General features: G+C 33.7%; 2 protein-coding genes across 20 annotated transcripts; both read left to right on the forward strand.

Moving 5' to 3' along the window:
- Nucleotides 1–16: 16 nt before the first annotated feature.
- On the forward strand, nucleotides 17–26,593 carry LOC128157415 (C-Jun-amino-terminal kinase-interacting protein 4-like). Of its 19 annotated transcripts, XM_052819939.1 has the most exons (36): nucleotides 17–454; nucleotides 824–944; nucleotides 1,049–1,119; nucleotides 1,256–1,344; nucleotides 1,757–1,855; nucleotides 2,462–2,733; nucleotides 3,226–3,648; nucleotides 3,806–3,832; nucleotides 4,354–4,456; nucleotides 4,790–4,869; nucleotides 5,206–5,241; nucleotides 6,159–6,197; nucleotides 6,466–6,483; nucleotides 6,607–6,664; nucleotides 6,961–7,017; nucleotides 7,116–7,266; nucleotides 7,539–7,738; nucleotides 11,476–11,667; nucleotides 12,036–12,095; nucleotides 12,551–12,589; nucleotides 13,588–13,641; nucleotides 14,825–15,047; nucleotides 15,482–15,637; nucleotides 15,886–16,063; nucleotides 16,362–16,583; nucleotides 16,883–16,942; nucleotides 17,351–17,428; nucleotides 17,774–18,014; nucleotides 18,163–18,243; nucleotides 18,340–18,407; nucleotides 18,697–18,848; nucleotides 19,158–19,329; nucleotides 19,512–19,625; nucleotides 20,578–20,763; nucleotides 24,339–24,482; nucleotides 25,022–26,593. In XM_052819939.1, exons 1-36 carry the CDS (start codon nucleotides 158–160, stop codon nucleotides 25,123–25,125), a joined length of 4,665 nt encoding a protein of 1,554 aa, XP_052675899.1. In that variant the 5' UTR covers nucleotides 17–157; the 3' UTR covers nucleotides 25,126–26,593. The 19 variants fall into 19 exon arrangements, with proteins under 19 accessions (XP_052675899.1, XP_052675909.1, XP_052675905.1 ...); XM_052819949.1 differs by lacking the exon at nucleotides 17,351–17,428; XM_052819945.1 differs by lacking the exon at nucleotides 13,588–13,641.
- LOC128157418 (uncharacterized) lies at nucleotides 20,770–24,327 on the forward strand. Its single transcript, XM_052819961.1, has one exon. It carries the CDS (start codon nucleotides 21,428–21,430, stop codon nucleotides 23,222–23,224), a length of 1,797 nt encoding a protein of 598 aa, XP_052675921.1. The 5' UTR covers nucleotides 20,770–21,427; the 3' UTR covers nucleotides 23,225–24,327.
- Nucleotides 26,594–27,090: the final 497 nt, after the last annotated feature.

Genomic DNA, 27,090 nt, shown 5'->3' on the forward strand with positions numbered 1-27,090 from the left:
TACATCATATGACAAGTTTCGTCACTTCTGGCCAAAATGGATGACAGCATCATCTTTACAGACGGATAATAATTTTATGGTCCTACAACTGATGGATGCGTAATTGCATCCTTTTGAAGATTATTCTTATCGAATTAGTATAAAAAACGTAAAAATCATGGCAGCGATTACGGAAACAGTGTATGGGACGTCCGAGGAAGGGCATGTAATGTCTGAAAAGGTTTCCTCATTAGCCACAAATATTTACAAAGAATTTGAACGAATGATCAAGAAATACGACGAAGATGTAGTAAAAGAGTTGATGCCGTTGATAGTGGCTCTTCTAGAAGGGCTTGATCAGTCTCTTTCGGACAAGCAAGAGGCTGATGTTGAGTTAGAACTATTAAGAGATGATAATGAGCAACTTTTGACACAATATGAAAGGGAAAAGCAACTCAGAAAGGGTACAGAACAAGTAAGTTATAACATTTAAAGTTCATGAAAAAGTATTACTGATTTGCTTTTTTGGTTTCCTAAAGAGAGTGATATAAGATGCAATAAAAACATTGAACGATACCCCTCCCCCTTTTGCTTCAATTGCCATAACATTTGTTTGCTCTTTCTATTTGTATTGTTTAGTACTGACTTTAAACATATGGTATTTTATATTCAAAAATTTTAATCTAAAAAAAAATGAGCATTTCTTATTGATAATTAATTAAAATCATTCAGATGAAACATAAGACTGAAAATTGAATTGTCCTTTTTGATTAAAAAACATATTGTAATCTCAATAATATTTTTTCACCCGCTAATCATAATGTTTCCTTTTTTAATCTTTTAGAAATATTTGGAAATGGAAGATGCAGTTGAAGGAGAGAAAAAGTCAATGCAGGATAAGCTTGAAAGTTTGGAGTCTGTTGTGAGAATGTTGGAATTAAAAGTGAAAAATTCTGCAGATCATGGTAATGTTTTTATCTTGGTAATTTTGACTGAATAGTAAAATGGAGAGGTCAGTTATCAAATTTTGATATTATTTGATCTTGTTTTATATCATTCTATTATTTAGTGTCCAGAATGGAAGAAAAAGAAGTAGATTTAAAAAAGGAATACACAAAACTACATGAAAGATATACAGAGGTAAGATCTGAAATTATCTTAAAAAGTATAGTAATAAACTGAGATTTACTACCCAGATTTCAAGTACGTGAATAATTGCTTTTCTTGACTGAATCATGTTACTCTTTTATATGGAAATCTTCAAATTGATTTTTAGTTATTCAGAACACATATGGACTACATGGAGAGAACTAAAATCGTGATGGGGTCTGACAGAATGGAAGTCTCAAACAGTCCTCGTTCTAAGTAAGTTATCTCCACAACCTACCAGCATCATGTAAGCAACCAGTAATAGGCATACAGTGGATTGAATATGAAACTTTAAAATAATGTGTGCTGGAATATTTTTAATCCATCATTTTCAAAATATGATTTTACAGCATGTATTTAATAGTATTATTTGTATTTTCAAATATTATTTTTCATGGTGCTAAAACCTTGAAGGTTCCGAATGCAAGTAAACATGTATGTCAAACTTTTTTAATGAAACAATAATCAAGGAAATCCATTAACCAATTCAAAGGAAAATATAGCATGGTATGTTATACAATATATATTGTATGTTATACAATGTATATTATGGGTTGAAATTTATTTACTATAAAGACAAGTGTTTATGTATAAAACATTATGATAACCTTTTTTTGTGTGGAAAAAGCTTGAGAACTGTAGGTGTGCAGACTCAGATACTAAGAAATGACAGTGAGAGGAGTGATACTGAAGGAGTGGTGTATCGCCAGACAGAGCCAGTGTTAGGGTACTGCAACCAGGGCATGGCTACAACACTCTGTCTGGAATGACTTGATGAATTTCATTTCCAACAAATTTGATGCTTTGTTTTACAAAATACAGCTTCTATGATCTCTGGATAGTGATGTCAGACTCTCCAGTCAACTATTTCCCTGTAAAATAGCTTTCAGCAAAGAATGACCTCCATAATTTCTGTTTATATCTTTTCAGCTAAACAGGATTTTCATTTACTATACACTTTTATAAATGTACTCAGTGAGCTATTTTCAGAGATATAAATTTAATTTAACAGATTCAATTATATGTAATTATATATTACCTTTTATTTACTCTGTATACTTATTCTTATTCACTCACTTTTCTAGCTGTTCTTTAATTTCACAGATATTCTTGCCCTAAATAAATTCTAGAATTTGAATACCCATAATAATTTTCATCTGGCAACTTTCAATTTCTGCTGACAGACATGCAGTAATATTCATAAAAAAATCTCTCAACACATTAAGATATTGTTTGGTTTTTCATCTGAATAGTTTCCTTTAATAGATAATTATGATTCATTGTGACAGTTTAAAATTGAGAATATCACTACCCTTGTTTCTGTTGTTAATAGAGGAGGATTTCATTTACCAAGCCTTCGCCCGGTCAGTATAGCTTATGGTCAGAACATCAGTGCCCGGTCAGGGAGTACCCCTCCTAGCTTCAGTAGTTTTGATGACATGATGTCCCCCCGCAGTGTGGCAGACTCCAATGTCAGTCTACAGAGTGAACTGGGAGAACTGGACTCTCCGCAGAGTGCCAAAGGCAAGCAGAAGGAGACCAAAACCTGTGACCAGGGTCAAGTGACCGACAGTATTAACGTCAGAGAGTTTGCCACAGCAACAAGTAATTCTATCTCTTGGTTGTGTTCTCTGTTGTATTTCTGATCATGTTATTCATCGTGTTCATGTTGTGTTGTATTTGTTGTACCAAACATCATTTTTCAAATTCTGGGCATTCTTTTTCATTTGCTGTATATTGTAATGTTTACCTTAAAAATCATCAAAAATCATAATAGATTTTTACTAAAATATTACTTGTAATTATCTGAATAATTATATTAATTTTAATGTGAATTGATCAATCAATATAAAATTTATAACAATTTCTATAATCAATAATATTTTAGTCACTTTCTCAACTTCTTTTTTAAATTTTGCCTTATTCAAATAGTTTGGTACAGCATTCTAATGATGAAGAAATTTCAGATGTACATTTCATTAATTTTACTTTTATTTTTTGCTCCATTTTGCTGGAATGCTAATTTTTATCATGCTTAAGTTTGGTTTATTTCTTGTTTGCATGTTTGAGTTGTTTGATTTTCTTTACTTTATTCAGAACCCCAAAATAATACTGAAGAAAATAGCAGCACCGCACAACCAAAAGATTCTCAGGAAGTGAAAGTAGAAACAGACAATCAGGGTGAAAGTGAATCAAATACTCAAGTATCTAATAATACTGACAATACTAGTGAACTCGGTCCTAGTGATGGTAAAGCTAGTCAGAAATCTCAGTCAGTCCCACAGTCAGTGGACAGAACTGAAGATAGTACTTTAGATAATGAGAGGGTCACTGTTGACCGGTCTGACTCAGAGAACATGATAGACAATCAGAACGTTGTAAGTTCACCAGAGGTCAGTAAGCCCCCTGAGGTCAAGACCTCCACCCCACAAACTGAGGACGGTAGGGGTAGGGAAAGGCATGATAGTAGATTAAGTATTGAGGAAGAGGAGGCAGAGTTTGAGGAGGATAAGATTATGGGTAAGTTAGGTGACGACAAATGCCATTCTCTTTTCTCTCTCTTTCTTTATTTTGTCTGTCTCTTTTACTTATTTCTTTGTATATTCACTTGTAAGATTAGTTAACTGTGTACTGTTAGTAATTAAATGTATAAGGAGTTATTTTGTTTCTCCATTAGATTTTGGTCGTAGCTTATACTTTGAAGGTAACTCATCCACTGTTGTTCTTTAGCCAAAAAAATTCTGTGCCGCTCAACAACAGCTGTTCTACACACGCTTACTTAAAACCTACTTATATTTTCATTCATATTTTGTATATTGTACATCCCTACAGATATGTTAATGTTCAAGCACAAATCAAAATCTCACATCCTACATGTATATTTAAAAAAGAAATACATGCTTTCATACCTCAATTACCAGCAAATGAATTCATATATTTAACAGTTAGGTTAATAAATTTCATCAATGGATAAAGGTATGATTTTTTGAAGTTGTTTTTTGTTCTGGAACTGACATTACTAAACCCTTTTGATGTTTTAAAATTGTCATTTTAACCAATGATTGATTTTTTTTTTCTATTCATGCATTGCTTATTGTGATTTTTATGATGGTAAGTATATTGTGCCCAGCCTTCCTTTATAATAAATCTATTATGCCCTTGCACCTTGTACAGTAATAATATTTTTTATAAGTATGAATAACTAACAAATGACATATATTTTAGGTTTGGATCATACTTTGGCTAAAATTGTAGCTACAACACCAGAGCTTCAAGAAATGGAAGAATCCATGTCAAGTGTGAAGTCCAATAGGTCAAGAGGACCCAAGTAAGTGTTTGTTTCATTTGACAGTATTCTAAAGCAATAAATAGGTATCCTGATGAAATGATTGCTTCTTCAATTATTTTATGCAAAAATTGCTATTGAATCATCTAAGGAAATGGTTAAACCACCAAAGGAAACTACACAAAAACAATGCCTTGTTGGGTATTGTTAGTCTTGACCATTCCCCTTGATATTCATTTAGGCTTATCTTTTTACTGATATCAGACATTGTTCAAATTTTCTTTCCTATTGATCCTTGTTTCAGTTTGTTCCTATCACAGATACTATCCTCATCTTTGATTACCTGATAAATTTTGTTTTACCTTTTTTTTTCAGGAGAAATAACGAGTCAATATTTGATGAACTTCAGTCTCAGGACACAGATATCATTGGGGACGTGGACTTTGGCATCACAGGTAATACCAAAATATTTGTATCACTATGGATTCTGAAATTTTAATGAAGGGTTATATGTTAAATAATACTCATGTAGATTTCTTCATTTAATAGATAACAAGCATGCTTCAACAAAAAATATTTATCATTGATTGAATGAATAATGTAGATGTAATGTTCAAAATATATGCAAATCAAACAATACATATGGTTTTGGGGGTACTATGTTTATGTAATTCTTGTTGGCTTAGAGTAGAGAATGGGAATTAGAATCTTTATTTCATAAAGGGAAATTATTAACAAACATGTTGTTAGCTGACATCATTTGTTTACATCATGTATTTTGTCCTACAAAGGACGGGAGGTAAACCCTGGAGATTACGCCTCATCAGGTAGGGTACCACGAGGATGCCGCCACTCGGGTCTCCTTTATGTAGATGTGTCTATACATGTATATGTCTGTCTGTTCTGTTCTGGGTAGTGACATGTATGTAGATTGATTTCCTCTAATTACAGTGATGTATATATCAGACTGCCTGATTACTAAACTCTATTATTACTTTAGCAATCATTTATTTTCTTTATTGAGTGATAGCATGCTTACAACTTGAGACAAGTGTAACTTGCATTAATCATCATTCCATTTTTTTTCTGGTTCAAGATGAATGTTTTTAGTCAGAAGAAATCATTTAAAATAAAGAATAATTTGTTATGTATGCAGGTATTCTTGTCAAAAAAAATTTGTAAAACAATATAGTTCAATGCACTCTAGTTTATTATTGAAATTATATACATGTATCTCTGCATGGTCATCTAGGCTTCAAGTTACATTTAACAGGACTTATTTACTAGCACAATATGCAAGATGAATAAATTTTCCAGTGCATATTAGACTTGATACTAAACTGCATAATAACCAGTATATAACCTGTATTTATGTATCAACCTGTAGTTATAAACTACATGGGGATCAGCAGCATCAAATAATCCTTGCATTATGAAATTTGATCTTCATGTGAATTATGAACAATTTTACATTGTTTTCCTCAGAAATGAAAAACTTTAAGAAATTTGGTATGAAACCTTCAGTTTGAACATCAAAGAAGTTAGCATGTTGTTCTGATATTACTGAGACAGTGGAGAGAGAGAGTCATAGCTTACCATAGCACTATGTGGTAGACATCTCAAGACATTGAGTTCACTGAATTAAGAAAGCTCTGACTCTCTCACCCTGTATCTCTTGACCTTTGTTGTTGTTGTTGTTTGTGCATTTTGTGTTTATAATGCATGCTTATTTTTGTTGTATTAGACTCTGAAAATGAAGATGAGAATGAAAGACGTTCTACTGGTATGCACTTCTGTATATACCATTCCACTTGTCTCTGTGATTTACTTCTTTGTCAAAAATAGTTACTCCAAGTAACAAAATGAAATTTTTTGGAAAAAAAGCATATAATTATTTAATATCTCAATAATTCTATGATCAACATAAATATTGACCAATTTGTAAAGGAGCAATATAGATTGTGAAACTTGCTCTATGTTAATTAATTTTTAAGTTAAAAAGGAAATGATTGAACTTTTTTCTGTTTTCATTTCATAATTCCCATCTACAGTGAGCGACAACTTCTTTGGTATGTACACAGAATCATGACTAGTACATATGATTAATTACATGCAAGTATGTCATTGATTTGGAATGGTTTCCAATAACAGCAGAACATTTTAATGTAATACATGTTTTACTTCTCTTACAGGAATGGGAAAAGAATTAGAAAACTTAATTCTGGAAAACACTGAATTACTGGAGACCAAGTAAGAAAAATTAAGGAATAAATAGAACATATTGTATAACTTTATGCTAGTCATAAAACATTAATGACTTGTACATGTAAATACTGTGTTCCATTGTGATAATCGGATTAGTACTGGTACTAACAGTCCTGTATAGAAATATTTAGTATCAAGAAAAATATTACAATATACCAGTAACTGTTATAACAGAGTAAAATCTTATTAAACTGACAAATATAATGAGACCAGTCAAGAATGGGTGAATGAGTAAAAGATCATCATAATAAGTCTTCTCATATTCTGTAATTACTTTGTAGGAATGCTTTAAACATTGTCAAGGATGATTTGATTGCCAAAGTGGACGAACTCTCAGGGTAATATTTTTTCTCTCCATTTTTGCTTCTGCTTTTCATTTTGAGCATTACACGTAAACGACTTGATTTATTACCTGTATAATGATGATGTGTTACAGAGAGGTGGAAATCCTGAAGGAAGAAATCAACAACCTACAGGGAGTCAAGACCAAGTTGAACACAAGAATAAAGGAGTTGGAAGACGAGCTAAAGAAAACAAAGGAGGAACTCGAGAAGAAGAATACGGCCACCAAAGAAGGAGAAGAAGAGGTACAATTCAATTCATTTTCTACATACTCAAACATATTTAGGGTTTTTTCAATCACGTTGATTGTTTTTCAAATTCCATACTGCTATAATGTATCAACTATCTACAGAGTTTTAGAGTGCCTGAATACCTTTTATTGAAAATAATTTGGATTTAACAATAGACTAGCTATCACCAAAACCTTATAAAAATTATATAATGAATATTTGTATGAAGATAAAAATACCGCAATTCTGAAGTTTGTTCAATATGACAGCATGTATTCTGTTTATAGGATGATGTGCCTATGGCCCAGAGAAAGAGGTTTACAAGAGTCGAGATGGCTCGGGTGCTAATGGAGAGAAACCAGTACAAGGAGAGACTAATGGAGCTACAGGAAGCTGTCAGGTGGACCGAAATGATCCGTGCCTCACGGGAACATCCAGAGGCATCCAACAATCCTCAAAAACAGAAAAAAGGATCCATATGGAACTTGTAAGTCTCCATGATGAAGTTTCACCCTTTGATTCTTTATCTGTAACAAACATTAATCCAACTTTTTGGCAAATCTACAGCCCTTACTCAACTTTGAGGAGGAAGGGTTAACCTTGCTTATCCCTGAACTTTCTCTGTTATTTTGTGGGTCTCTTGATTTAGCATGTGTATAACTGGGCTGGTCTGTTTTTAGTTTCAGTAACCTGGTAGCTCCCGTCCCTCCAGTGCCTCCCCCCTCTACCAAAGCTAGTCCTAGTCGCAGTCAGAAACACAGGACGCATATTGTTTGATTTGTTTTGTCGTGTAATCCTGGTTCTTGATCTGTACACATACAACATATATATTCAGTCAAAACTTGGCCTTGATCTCTTCTTGTATTATACTATAATTGTACTTAGATAAAGACACAATTATAAAGTTACAATTTTATATATATGTTGACCAATTGAAATCCATTAGATACAAAAATCTAAACTGGTTTTGCTTTTATTAATCCAATGTTAAAGTTTACAGACTTCATAAGGTGCTAATTCTAGAACTGGGGTTACTTGTAAACATGGAAATAAAAAATATATAAAAAACAGAGTAAATTATATTTGAATGATGAATTTCTAATGTTCTTTTAAAGTTTATTTTACAATTTCTTTGTGAATTTCCATGTTTGCATGAATTAAATTATTAATGATATATTCTTTTTATTGTTTTGAACTTTACAGAAATCAATAGGGATCACATGGTTTGAAAAAGTCATTGTTTTGTTTCTGAAACAGAATATAATTAAAAGTTTGTAGGTAATTGACCTATAGGATCGACTTGGTACTTAGGATCAGATACTTAAAGCTTTGATCCTTATTGATGAATCTATTAATAAAGGTTTCTATTTTTTCAGAAGACAACATTGCATGCTCATTGCATGTTGTAACTGCAAAGGCAGCTAAATTTTATGTAGCATTCATTTATTGATTTACTTTTTGCATGAGTCCAATTCTGCCATTTTGATCCCTATTATTTCTGAAAAGCATTTAATTTCTTTATGATGATTTTATCATAATTTCTTTTATTTATGAAGTGTTCAATGTTTTATCGTTCAATGTTTTACTGAGAGAGAAAGTTTTTTGTGATCCATTTTATATGTGATATTTTTAAATATTAAAAAGCTATTTTATACCGAAAAGTTTTAATTCATTTTTTGTAAGTGGTCAAAATGGCAGACTGATTAAGTGGTTATAAAGCAATGGTCATCATGGTGGAGGAAACAAAACCATTCAGTGGTTGTGGAAACATGACCCACGTTCCATTTCTGCTTACAGACTAAGTTATTGGACACATCCCAAGGGCGAAGATGGAAAATGAATGGCAGAATTGTTATTGTTATTTTAATAAATATTTATACAGAGTTACTGGACTTCCCTGTCTGTTTCCACTTCCATTGCAAAAAAAAGGTTTTGCTTTCCAAAACTGCATGCTGCTGCTGGCATATGGAATTTTATTCCACAAGAGAGTTGACATTAAATAGAATGTATGCATGGTTTTGAGTAGATAGATCAGTACTAATGAATGCTTGAAGAGCTGATATCTGTGATACTCATCGAACTTATTTACCATCATCATATGATGTAACAATATTACATAATTTTTAAGGTCAGATGACACGTTCCTTGAGCATCTTTTTTGTATCTCCTTGTAATAAAGAGCTCCAAGAAAAATTATTATTTTTATAATGATTTTTAAAATGATTAAAATTTATTTGTATATTGATATATGCCTAGATGGCCGAGTGGTTAGAGCCGTGGCCGCTCTCTGCCAGGAGCGTAGATTCTAGAGGTTGTGAGTTCAAAGCCCGGCCCAACATAGTGTATTATTTGTTTATTTTTATATCAGCAATTCAAATGTATTTTCAAGAAGATTATATAGGAAATTGCATTCTCAAGTATTTTGTAGAAATGCCTGGTAAGGTTTCCTAATTTTTTGCAAGAAAGCTTGTCGGAGTAGTAGTAAACCATTAACAAATTCCTGGAAAATGTTATATAAAATTGAGGAACGTGTCGTCTGACCTTAAGTTGAAGATTTGTCTCTCTTTTCTGAATAAATACTCAGTTCTGCTCAAAATGCAATTTCTGTTGAACTCTTTTAACAGTGGAATATTAATTGCCATAAAACTGGATCCTCTAGTGGATGAGTAACTTTGCAATAACATAACACTGTTCTGTTAGATAGGAGATTAAGTTTGCCTTTTATGACAAAATCACAATGAAGTCCCCAAAACTATGCTTTAACCAGAAATGTTTATTTGAGAGTATTAAAATCTAAAATTTTAAGTGCCAAAATAATTGATTTACATGACCTCAATGTCTAATAATCACAAAATCATGGCATTTCTGGCATTCTTTCTTCCGAGTGAATTGCATGACAACTTTTGACATAATCATTATGATTGAATTTTCATGAGCATTATAAAAGATGTGAAGAATACAGGATTTAGTCAATTTGTATAGAATCAGGCTTTAGCACTCACAAGAGTAGTGTGAACTTGACATAAGAATTTTGTTATGAAACTTTGGTTTTCATGGTTATGAATGATATACCAGAGTGAAGTTCAAGGGACCTTCCAAGTGAAGTAATAATCAATATTGGTGGGAATTCCTTTAAAAATGTGAAATTTATATTTAATTTTTCAGAAAGTAAATAAAGATTATAAATTTCATGAAACATTGATACATTCTTTGTGGTGCATTTTTTTTGGTCAAAATCAAATAATATGATATGTTGAACATAAAAGTAGGGAGTAAATATCTAAATAAAATTGAAATCTATTAAAAAAATTCATTAAATGTACCTATGCCTCTAGTAAATATATATAAATGATAACATTAAAATCTCATTGGATCATGAAGTCCTCTTCCTGATTCTTTGCACTTGAAGAATAACATCTACATAGCATTGAAAGACATTCATTCTAAGAAGAATTCAACGATGCTACAAAACAGGAATGTTGACTAGTATTTTGTTTTGAATTGAATGACATATTATGTGCATTGCAGATTATTATCATTTAAGTCAATTTTAACCAGTTCTATGATTTATTTAATTAATCAAGAAATAAATAGCCAGTTAAAAAGTTCACTGGGATATGAACATCTGATCAAATCCTGTGAAGCCCGAAGAGCCTCTCGGAAGATATGATCATGTTCCATCAAAAATAAGAGTGTGTGATAATAAATGTGATGTCGTGATAAAGTTCACACAATTGAACATTTTCAATATTCTTTAAGTTCATATAAGGAAAATATTTGCAAATGTAAATATTTAGAAAGGATCTCATGAAGGTAATTTTAAGTGGGGGGAAATGGCTATCTTTATTCTAATGAGGAAAGATTCTGTTTTGATGATCGAACAATGTATTTTGGAGTTTCAATTTTGTATAATTATATGGATATTTCTGCTGCAAACTTTTGTTATGATGTCATTTAGTCCACATATGTCAAAAAAATAAAAGCAAGATTTTAAAAACCGCAAAAGGTGCTTCTCTTGATTTTGCGCCTATATTGACTTCTCATTTTTAATTAGGAATCTTCAGTATTAACAAGAATAGTTTCTTCTCCTGTACTTGGTTTAAATAACTTAATGCAAAAATTTCAATGTTTACAAAAAAATTTGATTTATATAAGTACATCACTGGTATCAAAGACCTTTGAGGTAGTGGTATACTTTAAATCTGCTCCGTTGTCGTGTTTCAGCTTCAGTAACCTGTTCAGCAGCAGTTCTCCTCACAAACCGAGCAAGAAGCCAACCAATGTTCCAGTGGCCACCATCAAGTATAACGCCCCCACCACCCAAGTCCAGCCGGTGGGAGATCCCAACCGCCGCTCCCGTGAGATGACTAAGCTTGGGGACAAAGCCAAGGCTTACGAATTCCTGCAAGATGATCTGTAAGTATTCTTTAGATGGTGTTAGAGCCTTTACATAACTCAGAGTGATAGGAGCACAGCGTGACTGCATTATTTATGCTAACCGATTTGTAAGATATTAAGATTGCATTATCAAGGTTGAATATATCGGATGTTATTACATGAATCGACGCATGGTGGGTTGTGATGTCAGAATTTTTTTGCTTATGATTTTTAGACAATTTTATTTTGTTGATTTTGTTGGTATAGATGTAACCCATTTCAGTTTCATACATATTCAGTACAGTGTGGATGATTGTGTAGGATTTTGCATGGACAACTTTGTTATGTTTTGTTTTTTTTGTCATTGGACAAGTTTTAGTAACATTGCACTTTCACTGTTAATTAAGGACCCGAATCAGTTCATCAAATGTTCAAAAATTACTAGAAGAGTTACAAGACAAGAAAAAGTATGTATTGCTATTGGAGGTAAACTTCTGTGTATGTCATGATATTGCATGTCCAGTCCACGCTATGACAGGTGCCCATTGTCTCAAGATGGCTAACCATAAACGTCTGGTAATGTGTATTTCAGCATTTTTGAATCTGAATACAAATATATATAATCCTGGCATGCAAAAAAATTGTTCTCTGGAATGTCTGTTTCTAGATATTAATGCATTTATGGAAACTGAAAGGTTGAGAGAAGCTTTCTGGTGTAGATTTGCTGTAAATCCATTATTTTGAAAATCGATCAACATCCAAAAAAGATTTCAGAAAAGGGAAAGAAAATAGTATCTTTTCTTCAGCAGCTATGAAATAGTAGATAGTATATGTATATTTTAATCAGTTATGTTGTACTTATTTATCACTGGAGATATTTTTGTTATCATTTTATTGATTGGAGAATTTATTTTTGACCTAGATCTGACAGTTTTGTTCATATTGAGGCAACAGATGGAGGGTAGGGGCAGGCACAGCACAGTATAATGCCTCATTAGCTTAGACCAGCTACTGGTGTCTGGGTCTCACTAAGTCACCTAAAGTTCCCTCAGCCAATAAAACTTGTAGACTCGTCCTTCCTCACAATCTGTTACTTTACTTCATAATGCAAGCTGCCATTGCATCGAAATATCCTAACACTTCTTGCATGAAACAAATGAAAACCCATCGTCATTGATTACCAATTATTATTTGAAGGTTTTAAAGTAAGCACTGAAATCATTAAATATAAAGACTTGAGCAAGTCTCTTTTAAGTCCTACAGTGAGTCTTTTATTTCTTCTGAATCCTAATTACAGGATTAAAATAATTCAAAATTTAATCATCTTTAATACAAGAAATTTACTTCTCTTACATTTGCTTTTTTCTGTCAATATGAATCAACTTTTTTCTTACATTTCCTTATCGAACCTTTTAACTAAATACATAACTGCATAACATACCGGAATATTATCAGTATGATAAACCTTTTTTGTATGTATTTGTTTAATCCAGAAAAATTGAATAATAAATTTTGTGTGTGAGATGCATAAATGTATGATTTTTTATGTGTACGTATTGACAGGTGGGACCAGGTTTTTCCTAATGTTAATTTTGTATTGATGAATATTAAATGTTTTCATAAATTATTTAATGAAAAATTATAATTTCTCATGCAATCCACATTTGTTAACATATGAAATCATTTTAAACATGTTAAAAATTGAAGAAAAAAAGTAAAGCAGGTATGCTGGGTTTGTAGGCCTGATTTTGATCGGTTGATGAACGAAGGCTCACTATGGCATTGGCCCTTTATCGATGATTTTCAAGATAAGTCGTGCAAAGAAACATCTCTGCTGACTTCCAACTAATACATTCACCCTTTTGTAGCGTTTATTTTGCTTCTTTTATTTTTCTTTTAATGTACACATAATTTGCTTCACTGTAACCTGACTTGATTTTGAGTTTTGTGTTTCACCAGAGCCAGTAAAATAGAATCTCTTCTCGAGGACCCTGTAATTACTGCTCAGCCGAAGTAGGTTACACAGAGTTATACTAACCTATCACCCTATACTCCTCTACTACTACTACACACTACCACTATTTACTATGTCTTAATAGTACATGTATTATATTCTCCTAACATTCAGTAGACCTTGCTAGTGTTCATTAATCATGGGTTAGCAGAATTAACGGTAAGTTCAGAGGCAGCACAGTAGCAATGTCAGAATTATATCAAGTGAATGTCTTGGGAAGAAAAGCCACAAATGCTTAATATTCTACAATTTAAATTTTTCAATACTATTTTTGAAATATGTTAAAATCCAGATTTTACATATGTATGTAATGTAACAGGGAGAAGCTTCGTCAAAAGAAAATGATACCCATAGCGTACATGTACATGTAAAACGGAATTAGGTATTTATTATTAGCTGTCTTACCAAGACTTTCACAAACAACCTTTATTTTTATAAGTGGATGTACATAGTGTAAATTATGTAACAGGCAATTATATCATCAAATTTTGATGTTTTTTACCTGGTAACAAATTTGGATAAAATCTGAGCTGAAAATTTTTAATTTGTACATACACTTTCGATACTAACTTTCACAGCAAAGCATAACATCATATTTCACTTTCACTTGTGAAAGCCATTAATAATTTGGTGTTAAAAAGTTGATATTCAATTACCAGTATTTATTTTGGTAGAGGTTATATAATATATATATGTATGTATTCAATATTTATGGCAGCTGTAAAGCATCTTTAAGTTTACAAATTTAAAAACTGTTGTGGTAAATTAAATGTATTCATGTGTACAGAATTTGAAGCTATATGTATAATATTAATAGGGAAAATGCTTGTGTATGGATCAATGGAATCTGTTTTTCAACAAAATGAATCTTATGATAGTGATTATAGTTTGGAAATATGAAACTCACAGTGCATGGAAATTTTCTTGTTTAGCGCTAGGTACATAGTATTCAGTATCAAACAAATCATTTTTACATGTACCAGCAAATATAATGTTAAGTTTTTTTCAAGGTAACAGAAAAAGTACCATTATTTTTTTGAAAGAAAGCATGCATGCATGCAATTCCTCAATTTCCATGGAATGAAACATTACACAAAATTCATTGTAATACAGCATGTCTTTGCCCCCCTCTGTTTATAAAGCTATAGGAGCTGCCTCAGTATGAGTGTTATATATTTTAAGAATGTCCGAGAAGGCAAAGAAGGAGCGAGAGAAGGAGAGACAGGAACAGTATAAGCAAGTCCGCGCTCATGTCAAGAAAGATGATGGTCGCCTACAGGCATACGGCTGGAGTCTCCCGGCCAAGTTCCAGCCTTCGGTTCGCGAGAGCCCGGCCAAGCGGGAGGTGCCAGTTCCAGTACCTGTCTACTGTCGACCTATACTGGAGAAAGAGCCAGGCATGAAGGTATGGAATCAAATCTAATGCACCTGGTCATGATAGTACATCCCTATCTGTTGAATGATATTTTTAAAGATTAATGTGACTTAGGATGGAAAAAGAAAGAATTAATACACTTCCCATACATCTGTATTCTGGGAAAATTTTGACCTGTTTTAGTTTTGCTCCATTCACTTTTGGTGTCAGTGGTTGATTGTTAATTTTGTCTGAATGTCTTCGGCAGATAAAACAGAGCTTGTGTAAACCAGTATAGTTATACATGTATATGTTAAGTGTTTGAATACAACACAATCCTGTATGTACATTATTGATAATAGAAATAACTGACTGTGATATTTTCCCCACCATTAGAAAAGAGCTGAATCATATTTCTTTAATCAGTTTTTTCTTGATTATTTGTGTATATTTATTTGATTGTTATTGACAAATCTTGTCCACAGATCTGGTGTGCTGCGGGTGTAAATCTGACCGGAGGGAAGACCCGAGATGGGGGCTCAGTGGTGGGGGCCAGTGTGTTCTACTCCAGTCCCCCCGAGTCAGAGACCGACAGGAAAGAGGTCAAGGACGAGGTCGACCGCCTCAACCAGGAACTCAAGGTATAACTCTGCTTCACCCAGAAATTGAAAGAAAAAGGAGAAGTTTTATCAATTTACTGCAAAAACTTATTTTTTGGCATAACAAACGACAGTTAAAAGAAATCAAAGACTTACTGGAATTTTTTTTGTTTTGCTTCACCAGAAGTTGTCATTAGTTGTTTTAAAAGAAATTAATTTCAGACTAAAGAACAGACAGCAACAAAATCATAAACTAAGGTAACTGGAAATTTTTGGTTTTGTTTTGGCAGGACCACGAGAAAGGCCTGAAGGATGCAGAGAAGGAACAGATGTCTTCCCTGGTGTGGATTTCTCACAGTTCAGGCTCCCACACCCAAGTGTCTGTCATTGATGCCAACAGTCCGGGGGATATACTGGAGACCTTCAAGGTTACCTCCTCCCCTATCCTCTGCATAGCCAGTGTAGCAGGTGAGTACTCCACACACCATAACAAATGTATAGAATTTATAAGAGCAGTATTACTGAACCTATATTTCACATACCGGTACATACATTGTATTGCCAGTGTAGCAGGCAAACACAACTCATAAATTTTTTTTTTTTTTTTTTAAAGCTGTTATACAGAATATTTTGATGAGATTCATGATGTACATGTAGATAATCAGCAATGAGCATTCTTCACACAATTTAGTAGTGTAAAAAAAAAGCAGTACAATGTACTTCTAAATAATTCAATATATATTTATGGAGCAATTTCAATCTGTAGGAGCCTTGGAGTCTGACTATCCAGTAGATGAGGAGATTTTAAAGGCCGAGTCTTTCCCCCAGTACAAGCCCCCTCCCTCCTCCTCCTCCTCCTCCTCCAATGACAACGCCCAGGCAGACAACAGTGGGATTGGGGGCATCACATTTGTACAGTGTGCCACAGGAAACAACAGCCAGCCCACCTCACCTCAAGTGTCTCCTGTCGGCTCTTACAAGTCTAAGGGTAATTACCGTAGATCTACTTAAAAGAATCGCTAATTAGTAGTAAACACTGGTAAATCATTTGTTTTCAACTTCGTTTTGATCATATTGGCTGTTCTATCAGACTGTAACCATACAAATAATTCTTCTATTTCCCCAATACATGTATTTCTTTTAATTATACGTAGATGTGTGCCATGCTTAGAGTATGGAATTTTTCATTTATATTAGAACAAGCTTTTCTAAGAGATACTCCTATTTCGAACACATTGTCCTGTGTACTGTTATTCCAAACTTATGATGTTATTTGTGTCGTTTCAGAAGTCACACCAGAACACAAGAGTAACCTGAATGCAGTGGCCCGGGCCTTGACTTCTAGTGGTGAGTGGGGTAGTTGTTCTCTCTATATCACAGTCTGTAGTGCTCAGTAACCAGCCTCATAATAAATGTAGTCTCTAGTAATTATTCATCTTCTAATCAGAGAAAACAGTTATAACAGCTTTGCATATATTGAACATCTAGTAAAATTATCCATTTATAAGCATTACAGTGTATACTGTAAGAGATATGTACCATTGGATAATACATGTATCAGCATAATAAATCTGTATATGAACAATGATAACTTTTCAAAAGCTTTCACATATCTGGATATAACAATATCTAATAATATTATCGTTTTCATTATCATGGACAATCTAATATTATGCACACTCATGTTTCTGATGTTACTACTCCACGTGGTGTGGGTATCTGCTGTGCTTCACTTAACACCATGCTGTATTACAGAGGAGAAAATTGACACGGAAGTAGAGCACAAGGATAAGTTTGATACTGAGAGTATCATGTCAGAGCGTAGCTACGAAGGTGAGATCTCTTGTCCCAGGCACACTGACCTACATTAACCTGTGTGGGACACTTCATTTGTCTTAATTTGTTTTATAGCATATAGATTATATATATTAATATTGTAGTGGATACTAACTGTAATAGGAACATTGTGAATTTAGTGGCAATGCTGGCTTAAATCATCTTTGCCAAGGCATTTTTAATACTGATTGCTTTATATACTAAATAATTCAAATTTAGTAATTTATTGTTTCCTGAATTAAAAAAAAAAACCAATTTGAACATCAATGACAATTCATAACAGAGAAATAAATATTTGATATGTTAATTTTCCTCCAATCTTGAGTACCATTTTGATTGCAGTACATTTTGGTTCGGATGATGTTCAGCCCTCAGTGTTCAAAGCCAGAGGTTCACCAGCCAACTCGGGCACGAACACGCCTGTGTCACGGTCCTCCCTGGCCTCACTGGACCGGCACCGACACTCGGAGCTCATCAGGGACGGACTCAGTCCGATGTCCGTCGACAGCGACGTCCAGTTTGAGGAGACAGAGAAGATGACCAGTGTTCTACCCACCATGTGGATGGGCACCCAGAGTGGAGGGTAGGTGGATCTTGTAAACAATGAGCTGGGGGGTTATTAGTTGTCTATGGCAAATGTTTAAATAAGAAAATATGGAGTGGGTCAAGCTTTATTTCTTGTGCAATTCATTTCAGTCTGTATGTAATAAATACCTGATTTATTGTTTCAGTCTGTATGTACATTCCTCAGTGGCACAATGGAGAAGATGCCTGTACTCTGTCAAACTTAGAGACTCCATTCTCAACATTGTGTAAGTCCTTTGTTTTCCATCTAATTTTGAAGAATGTGTCAATGCTCTGCCTTAAAAAAAAGAGAGGATTAATATTGTTTTGGCTTTTTTTTATAGTCATGTTAAAGGAAGAGTTTTGGTTGCTCTTGCTGATGGAACAATATCCATATTCCACAGAGATACAGGTATATTATTTCCTGCATGACAGTAATTTTTTATGTGAATTACATTTCATTATTTGTCTTACCGTTTATAATTTACTGTGTAGTAATTATTTTCTGTGGTGACTCAGTAGTCATGAATTTCATGCACACAAATTTATATTTCCAAAATCTGTTTAATGTTTGGGAATGTGTTCAAAGGAGTTGATTTCGCCAACAAATGATGACACCCTTCGATGGAACAATTCCACTTTATCAACACACATGTACTTGTATGAGCAACTTTTGACACTCTGTTGTCTCTTTGACATAGATGGTCAGTGGGACCTGCAGAACTATCACCTGTTGGATCTGGGGAAGCCCCACCACTCCATCCGCTGTATGACTGTGATAGCTAACAAACATGTCTGGTGTGGATACAGGAACAAAATCCATGTTATTGAGCCAAAGAGCATGACCATTGAGGTAGGATGACATCCAATATATGCTTTAACTGCAAAATATCATGTTTTTTAATTTAAGTTTTTATATTTTTGCATTGTAATTCCAAAATTTTAGCTTATTTAATGTATGGAATTTCATTATTTTGACTCAATTGAATTATTTTAAATCAAGATAACATTAGAAATACATGTATTATTAAGCTATTGGAAATTTTAACATTTAAGATGATACTATAATGTTAAGCCAAGATTAGCTAACAAGGAAAGGTAGAAGGCTTAGAGTCAACACAGCAAAATATGGGTAACAAGGGTTTCTGTATTGCATTTATAGAAAACGTTTGATGCTCATCCTCGTAAGGAGAGTCAGGTGAGACAGCTGGCGTGGGTGGGAGATGGAGTGTGGGTGTCTATCCGTCTAGACAGTACCCTTCGTCTGTACCATGCCTACACACACCAACATCTACAGGATGTGGACATTGAGCCATATGTCAGCAAAATGCTGGGTGAGTCTCTTAGGAAAAAGATTTGTTACTATACCTTTAAATCAGACTGATAAATCAGTTCTAGTCAGAGTTACGTCCCATAAAAATCATTTGCAATATACTTCCATTTAATATCCATTGGATGAATCTTTAACATTAAGTTAAGCATAATGAATGTTGGTATATTCTTGTGACTACTACAGGAACCGGTAAGCTGGGATTTTCCTTTGTTCGCATCACTGCCATGCTGATTTCCTGTAATAGACTGTGGATTGGGACCGGGAATGGAGTGATCATCTCTGTGCCTCTGTCTGAGAGTAAGTCAACAATACCTGTTGAATTAAAACTAGGAATTGATCCAGTTAAGAATGTCTGAGTGTTACTTACTTTGAAATAATCTGAAAGCAGCTCAAAGATTAACTTATCAATTTCCTGGTATAAAGTTTTAATAGTTTTATGTGTTTACGTACTCACTATTATGAAGAAAATTTTTGAGTTTATTATAGCTCCTGAGACTATGGCCAATTTGTTTAACAGAATATCTGAATAGGTACATTATATACTGATACATTTTACTATATTAGACCAAACAGGTTTCATCCATTTTATTAGTCCCCTACCGGTTTTCACCGGAGGGGACTATAGCTTAGCTTTCCTCTGCGTCCGTCAGTCCATCTGTCTGTCCGTCCGTCCGTCAGTCTGTCTGTCTGTCCGTCCGTCTGTATGTCCCACTTCAGTTTTCCACACTTTTTTTCTTTATGCGTTTGAGGAATAATATGAAATTTGCTGAAAAGCTTCAAAATGTCAAACTACAGATCAAGTTTACACTTCGGTAGCATCTGGTTGACATATTTTCGAGAAAATTAATTTTTTATATTCCAATTTTTTAATGTTCGGGTTCGATATTCTGCATAACAGTGCATTGTTTTCACAATTTCCACAAACCGGTAGGGGACGTGTATTGCTTATGCAATAGTATTGCTTATGCAATACTCTCAGACTGCTTGTTTCATTTGTACTAGAAGATTTATCTATATATCCTAACAAAAAATCATAATACCGGTGTGCTGTGCCAAACATTTCTAATATGTGAGAATAAACACATTACATCAGGATAATTTGTAATATCAGGAAAGAGGTGATAAAGGGTCATTTTCTTATTTCCGACAAACAACACTTGACTACTAACAATTATCACCTCTTTACTGATCCTGCCAGAGCTCTGAATACGTATAACAGGACTAAAGAACGGAGTGATGTTTATTTCAGGTAACAAGCAGACCGTGTCCAGTGGCCCCAGCGGTGGGCGGCCAGGAGGGATCGTGAGGGTGTACAGTGACACCCAGACAGACAGCGTTACCCCGGGGACTTTTATCCCCTATTGTTCGATGGCACAGGCCCAGCTATCATTCCATGGCCACAGGGATGCTGTCAAATTCTTTGTGTCAGTTCCAGGTAAGACTGTTTTATTCTTATCTGATGCTGAATTCTTGTTCTCAGTGGAATAAAAAATTTAGTCCCAAACTACAAAACGATTTTTAAAACATTTTGCATTGCTGCAGTTTTCATTAATGTTTTTTTAACACACATTGTTTCTTGGATTTCCTTGTTGAGTCCACTAAGTGAATTACCAGGTAAATATCCAATAAAAAGAATTGAAAATATCAGCATTCATAAAAAGCGTTGTAGTTACCAAACCTGACAAGCTCAAAAGAAAATGATAGTTTTGCTCATTAAGTAGTCAATTAGTAAAGTGTTAATACATAAGCACAGTATTTCACAAAATTAATATTATAAAAAAACTTTTAATGCCACAATGAAATTAAATCAAACCTCTTTCTATTCTCATGCCATTTGTTACTGGGTATTTATGTTTAGAAAAAACAAAATGAAATTCCAATTCAAGGTCAACCACAATTAGCTTTAATGTGTATGTAATATACCAGAATGGAGTATGAAATACCCTGGGTTCAATTTAACCTACAGTATATAGATGCTGTATTTTATTACTGGACTATAAACAGAAAATGGAAGGTTTATAGGTCTCTTGTTAAATTGACGGAAAATAAAGTTTAATTAAAAAAACCTTCATGGAGACTATTGTGGATGAGATTAAAAGATGTGTTTGTTTGGATGTCAACTTAGAGGAGAAAGTAGACATAAAGAATCAATTGTTACACTATTGCAAAGATTGTTGAAATCACTAGAGCATGTCAACGATCGTCTCGTGGTTAAAAGAATCGTGCCCTGTGGAAGTATGGAGGAAGGAACTAGAAACTGGAAATTTTCTAAACACAACAGGGAGCCCATTATTGAGTTTGATTTCTTAGCAGTGCTGAATGATCCGACTGATACAAAATTATCATTGACTGAACACTGCAGTGGATATATGGCTATTATGTATGAAAATGACAAGTTCTTAACTTATTGTTTTAACAAATCAGAAACTGGTCTACGAGCTGATAGAATTTCTTTTTCTTTTAGCTATGACTTAATGAAATCTGTAAACTTCATGTGTAAATGTTTTCAGTTTGATGACAAATTAAAATATCTTCAGAAAGATGAATGTTGCAAATATGTTGTTCAAGGAACTGTGTACAAAGTTGGACCTGGCTGTGAAATTTGTACAGACCACAAACCCTCAGGGTACATGCAGATAGCCACTGGCAATGATGTGGGGTCTCCCTATTACAATGACTGTACTCTGGTATTTAAATGGACAAGTAAATCTCAATCCCTTTTAGTCCCAGACCCAGAAAATTATAGTGTAAAAAGAACTCAAGATAATCTATATGTTTTAGTAGATTTTTTACCAGCTATTGAGTTATTTAAAGAGAACAGGTCAGCCTGTAAGAATTCCTCCGATCTCCAAATTTCAAAACTGGACCATGAATGCTATTTGGTGCCTAAAATATGTAAACAAGGACATAGGACATGTTGGAAAAAATCAGACTGTGAAATAGAAGTTAAGATTTTAAAGAACTCATCCTCTAGCCATTGTGTTGCCTATATGGTTTTAAAATTCCTATGTGACAAACTATTTTCTGGATTCATTGAAGATGGCAGCCTTCCGACAACATACAGAATTAAAACTGTTGTTTTACATCACATTCAGAACTGTGAGACATGTGAAGTGGTAACATGTATTAAAAAACTTCTACACAATATGGCATCAAGTTTTTCCCATCAGTCTCTGTCACATTTCGTCAATGGATCCAACTTGCTAGCAGCAAATACAAAGGAAAAGCTACCATCACAAAATAAGACTTGGCACAAAAATAGGTGCTTAGTTGTAGCAGAATGTTTTTATTTCATTCAAAAACTAGCTGAAAACTGTAGTAAAGAATCGAGTACCATAAGCAGACTCTCACTGCAAACTTTAATAGGATTGTTTAAATGTATCAGTAGAACATTTCACCTAGCATGGTCACAGACAGAAGTTGAAACAACTTTTTTAGTGAATCAGGAAGAGCTATTATTTCTCTTTGAAAAGACATTGAATAAAGTACAGAGTTTAGATCAGAGAAGTGCAACAACATTTATAGATAAACTTGCATGTGACTACAACTTTTCCTCTTTAATTGTAAAGCAAAGTTCCCCTGAAATTCACTGGACAGCTCACCTAAAGGTTTGGGAGTACGAGAGTGTACGGGAAATGTATCAAAAGCATCACTTTGAGTGCCCAGATCCTCCAGGCATGAATTCCACTACACCTGATGAAAAAATTCTTTCTAAAGCCCAGAGGTTCTGTGGCTTCCACTCCTGGTCATATAAGGAACAAGAGAAATGGAAGGCCAAGTTAGCAAATAGCAAAGATCCAGACAATATTGTAACTGCTCTGAAAGCTGTGGACATTTATTATGTTGATGAGGAGAAAGTCAAACCAGGGGAGATTACTGAGGAACTGTTTAAATGACCGTCAGATACCTATTTAACATAAAAATTAATGCCAACAAAAATTTCTTCATCCATTTTCTTCAAACATGCAATTTTTAAAAATCAGTTTTATTAATCACCAGTAAATCCATTCATCTAATATGATGTGCTAAATGTTGTAAATTTTTACATTGATATGGTAAACAAAGGTGTGTCAAATCTCTTCAAGGATGGGGTATTTCCCCCATAATAATAGCAATTCATTGATATGTGCTGGAAAAGATATTTTAATGCTTATAGTTGATATTTTAAACCAGGATATCCCTCTTCATATATCTCCAAATTTCCCCACGTTTTTCAAATAGATTAATTTAATCCTGAGTTTTATTTCTATTCTTGAATTACTGTATCATGATTTTATACCCTGTAATACTTCATGATTTTTGTACCAATTTAAATATATTGTTTTTAAACATAATGCAATGAATGATGACTACATGTATCAGTAAAGTTTTCATAAAAAGGTTGCTTTATGTCCATGAGGGGTGATTAAAAAAAGTTGAAAATGATGCTATAAACAAAAGCTATTCTGTCAATGGCATATAAATTTATAAGGATATATATTATACATATTCTCTACTCTATATATTTCACCTCTGTGCAAACTACACTTCTTGAATGTTATTCAACATTATGACACAAGGCAATAGCATTTGAGGTCTCCAAAGTATTTTACTATGGCTGCAATCAATTTTTGATATTTCAAAAACAATGAAAAAAAAAACCCACTCCTAATCATACAAAACAAAACCTGAGGTTTGTTTTGTGTCTGGAAACATTGTGAAAAAGGTTTTGAAGTAATTATTCCTGCAGTGTAAATTTGTTCTCTACCTCATAAACAGCTATAGTATAACATATGAATCCATTCTTTCTTCATCAAATATACTTTCTCTACCCTCGTAGCTTTTATGCCATTTGAAAGTTAGAATTTAGGACCCTCAGAGTAATTCAGCAGCTTCAGAAAATTAAAAACTTTTTTCTGTATTTTTTCTGTTTTTCACCTGGGTTTTTTTTTCTGTGTATATTTCTAAATTTTTGAATATTAAAACATATATTGTATATATATATTATAATATATATTGTTTTGATTGTAGGTTCGCCCAGGAAAGGTCTGAGTGCTGCCACAGAGAGTGCAGAGTCCGGTGACAACAGATCCAGACACGAGGCCTACCCCGTAGAGGACAGCAATGCTAAACTGGTCCTCTCTGGAGGGGAGGGATATGTGGACTTCAGAATTGGTTTGTTTTTATATGTTTTAGGGTACAATGACCTTCTGATAAGAGAGATAACTCTCTCTAATTACTGAGATAAAGAATTCATTGCTACTGATACTCTTACTTAGAGTATCAGTAATAGCTACTGAGAAAAGGAATTCATTGCAAAACTGTCATGGTCATAGGTTTTCAGATGCTATGTGGATATCAATTATAATTGAGACTTTGTTAGAAAAATTGTCATTACCAAAGCAAATTTTGATATTAATACACATGAGTAGATGATCAACTTGATAGCTGGAATCCTTTATCCAACTGATATACATAGAGATGTATAATTAGAAGATATTTCAAAATCAATAAAAGGCAGTAGACAAGGAAATGAGCAGTATGATGATTTATATCACTATAGCCTGCAGTACCTGGATAAATCTTTTTTATCCCCAGTGTAATCAATCTTCGCTTTTGCTAATAACTGTATCTACTGGTATATTCTATAAGTTGTGGTTATTTTTGTTCCCAACCATGTTTTGTGTATCTGATGTTTTACTGACCTGCTACAGGTGACGGTGAGGACGACAATCCGGAGGAGGAAGAGAAGAAGCTGTCCCTCAGTAAGGGTGACAAGAGCCACCTGATCGTGTGGGAGGTGACCCAGACCCAGTAGTCAGGGGGCCAGGGAGACGGACCAGGTGGTCAGCTATCTGGGGGGTCACTGTGTTGACTCTCGGAACAGAGACCTGCATCATTCCTTCACACAGTGTAGAGCAGGTCAAGGGCGTCGTAAACCAGTCAGATGTCAATGTATAACAAATGCTGTATGTGTGTGCATACATTACGACTTAATGTATGTCGCTTCAGGTTAAATGCTTGACCTAATTTAAAAAAAGAACTACTATATTTGAGCTGATGCTATTTGTGTATGTATACATCACTACACGAATCTTAATATTTGAGCCTGCTATGAAAGGTGATATTCTGTTTCAACAGCTTGTATGATAATGTATCTAAAGCAGTGATCTCTGTTGTAAAGTCCATATTTTTGTTCAAAATCGTGGCATTCAATTTTAAAGAAAAGGAACAAAGATTTTATTGTATATCCATCTAATAATGAGCTGAGAAAGAGAATTTTGAGAGATATTTTCTGGCATTTCTAATACTGTCTTACTCGGTTTAATCCATATATTCATGTGCAATATATATCTTGTTGACATTTCAGATTTTATTTATAGTCATTTTTTTAATGTTACATGTGTTTATTTATTGATTAAAGAGGAAATGTATACAGAAAAGAACATGGTACATGTATAGCAGAGGGCAGTACTAAGTATGCATGTACGTGCTCAGAATTCATTGTCTATTATTTTATCGGTAGTTTTCTTCCTTGTTTCCAAGAAAACCTTGTTATTTTAGACTTAGTATAAATAGGTACAGTTTTTACCCCTTGACAGCTTAATTATCCCCGAGTTGTTCAGTTAATTTGTGTAACAAAAGAGCCAGGTGTTTTGTTAGTCATAATAATTCATGGCAAAAATAAACAAGGTCAGGACATCTTTCCGGGGGAAGAAATCAACAGAGCACATGACGCATGACAAACTCCAGCAGATCTGACATGTTATTTTCCTTTTTGTTGTTGTTTAAAAGACTTATTTTGAATTTATTTGTTTCAGTGGATTTTGTTACTGGGTTTGTGTTATTAGTTTTTATAAACCTGAATCTTGTATTTAAAAGCTTTAATTAAGAAGAGTGTCAATATTTTACTAAAAACGAACATTGTATTTATCCAGTTACCAGTATATTTTAGAGTAAGGAATTTAAAAGTTTTTTAAGTTTCCTAAGAATTTTAGGATGCCAGAGTTTTTAAGTACACTGTACTTGACTGTGTATGTAATAATTACATCTGGTTGAATTAAGAGTTGGGAATAAGACATGTTACTTATACATGGATTTCACATGTAGGATTGGATATGGATGATGTCATGTAGAATAATGTCAAGCATAAATTGTATGCAGTGTGCTACATGATCAAATGTATATTTATGTGTTTCATGAGGAATACTATGTATGTTGTCAAAGCATGTTAAAGATACTGAGCTTAATTTATGATGATCCTGAATAAAGCTGCAATTTCATCAGAGAGAGTTTGTTGATGACCAATCAAACACACTGTATACAAACATGCCTTTTTAGATATGAATATGATGGCATCTGATTTAATTGAAGGGTTGAGTTTTCTATCCACACACCTTGAGGTTCATATCAAAAACCTTTACACCACAGCCTCTTATGATTCAACTGATCCTATGTCCTTTTTAAAATATCAATTATGACATCGTAGTGCAGTATAACCACTGCAGATTGATGCAAACTTGATAAATACAGATATGTGTAGTTCACCAAATAATGGATAGTCTGTCCACACAGAGTCTTTAAACTCTCTTCATCAGATGCATATTTATCAAAGTGGGTTTTCGCAAGCGCTCACCAAAATTCCCTTTGCTTGTAACACAAATTTGGGGACCGTTTGCAAGCACCTGCTCTGCTGAACATGCCTTGGGAGTTAGGAATTATCCAAACCAATTTTGAATTGGGACAAGGTGTGAAAGCTTGAATTGCATTCTACTTTAAGTGA

This window comes from Crassostrea angulata, chromosome 7, assembly GCF_025612915.1.
Source record: "Crassostrea angulata isolate pt1a10 chromosome 7, ASM2561291v2, whole genome shotgun sequence".
Taxonomy (NCBI): domain Eukaryota; kingdom Metazoa; phylum Mollusca; class Bivalvia; order Ostreida; family Ostreidae; genus Magallana; species Magallana angulata.

What these genes read in the sequence shown, in the direction of transcription:
- LOC128157415 (XM_052819939.1), top strand. Translation starts at nt 158, where the DNA reads ATGGCAGCGATTACGGAAACAGTGTATGGGACGTCCGAGGAAGGGCAT. An exon ending in CGGCTCTTACAAGTCTAAGG is followed by an intron (nt 16,584 to 16,882) that starts GTAATTACCGTA and finishes GTGTCGTTTCAG; the next exon opens with AAGTCACACCAGAACACAAG. An exon ending in CTCTGTGCCTCTGTCTGAGA is followed by an intron (nt 19,626 to 20,577) that starts GTAAGTCAACAA and finishes TGTTTATTTCAG; the next exon opens with GTAACAAGCAGACCGTGTCC.
- LOC128157418 (XM_052819961.1), top strand. Translation starts at nt 21,428, where the DNA reads ATGTGTTTGTTTGGATGTCAACTTAGAGGAGAAAGTAGACATAAAGAA.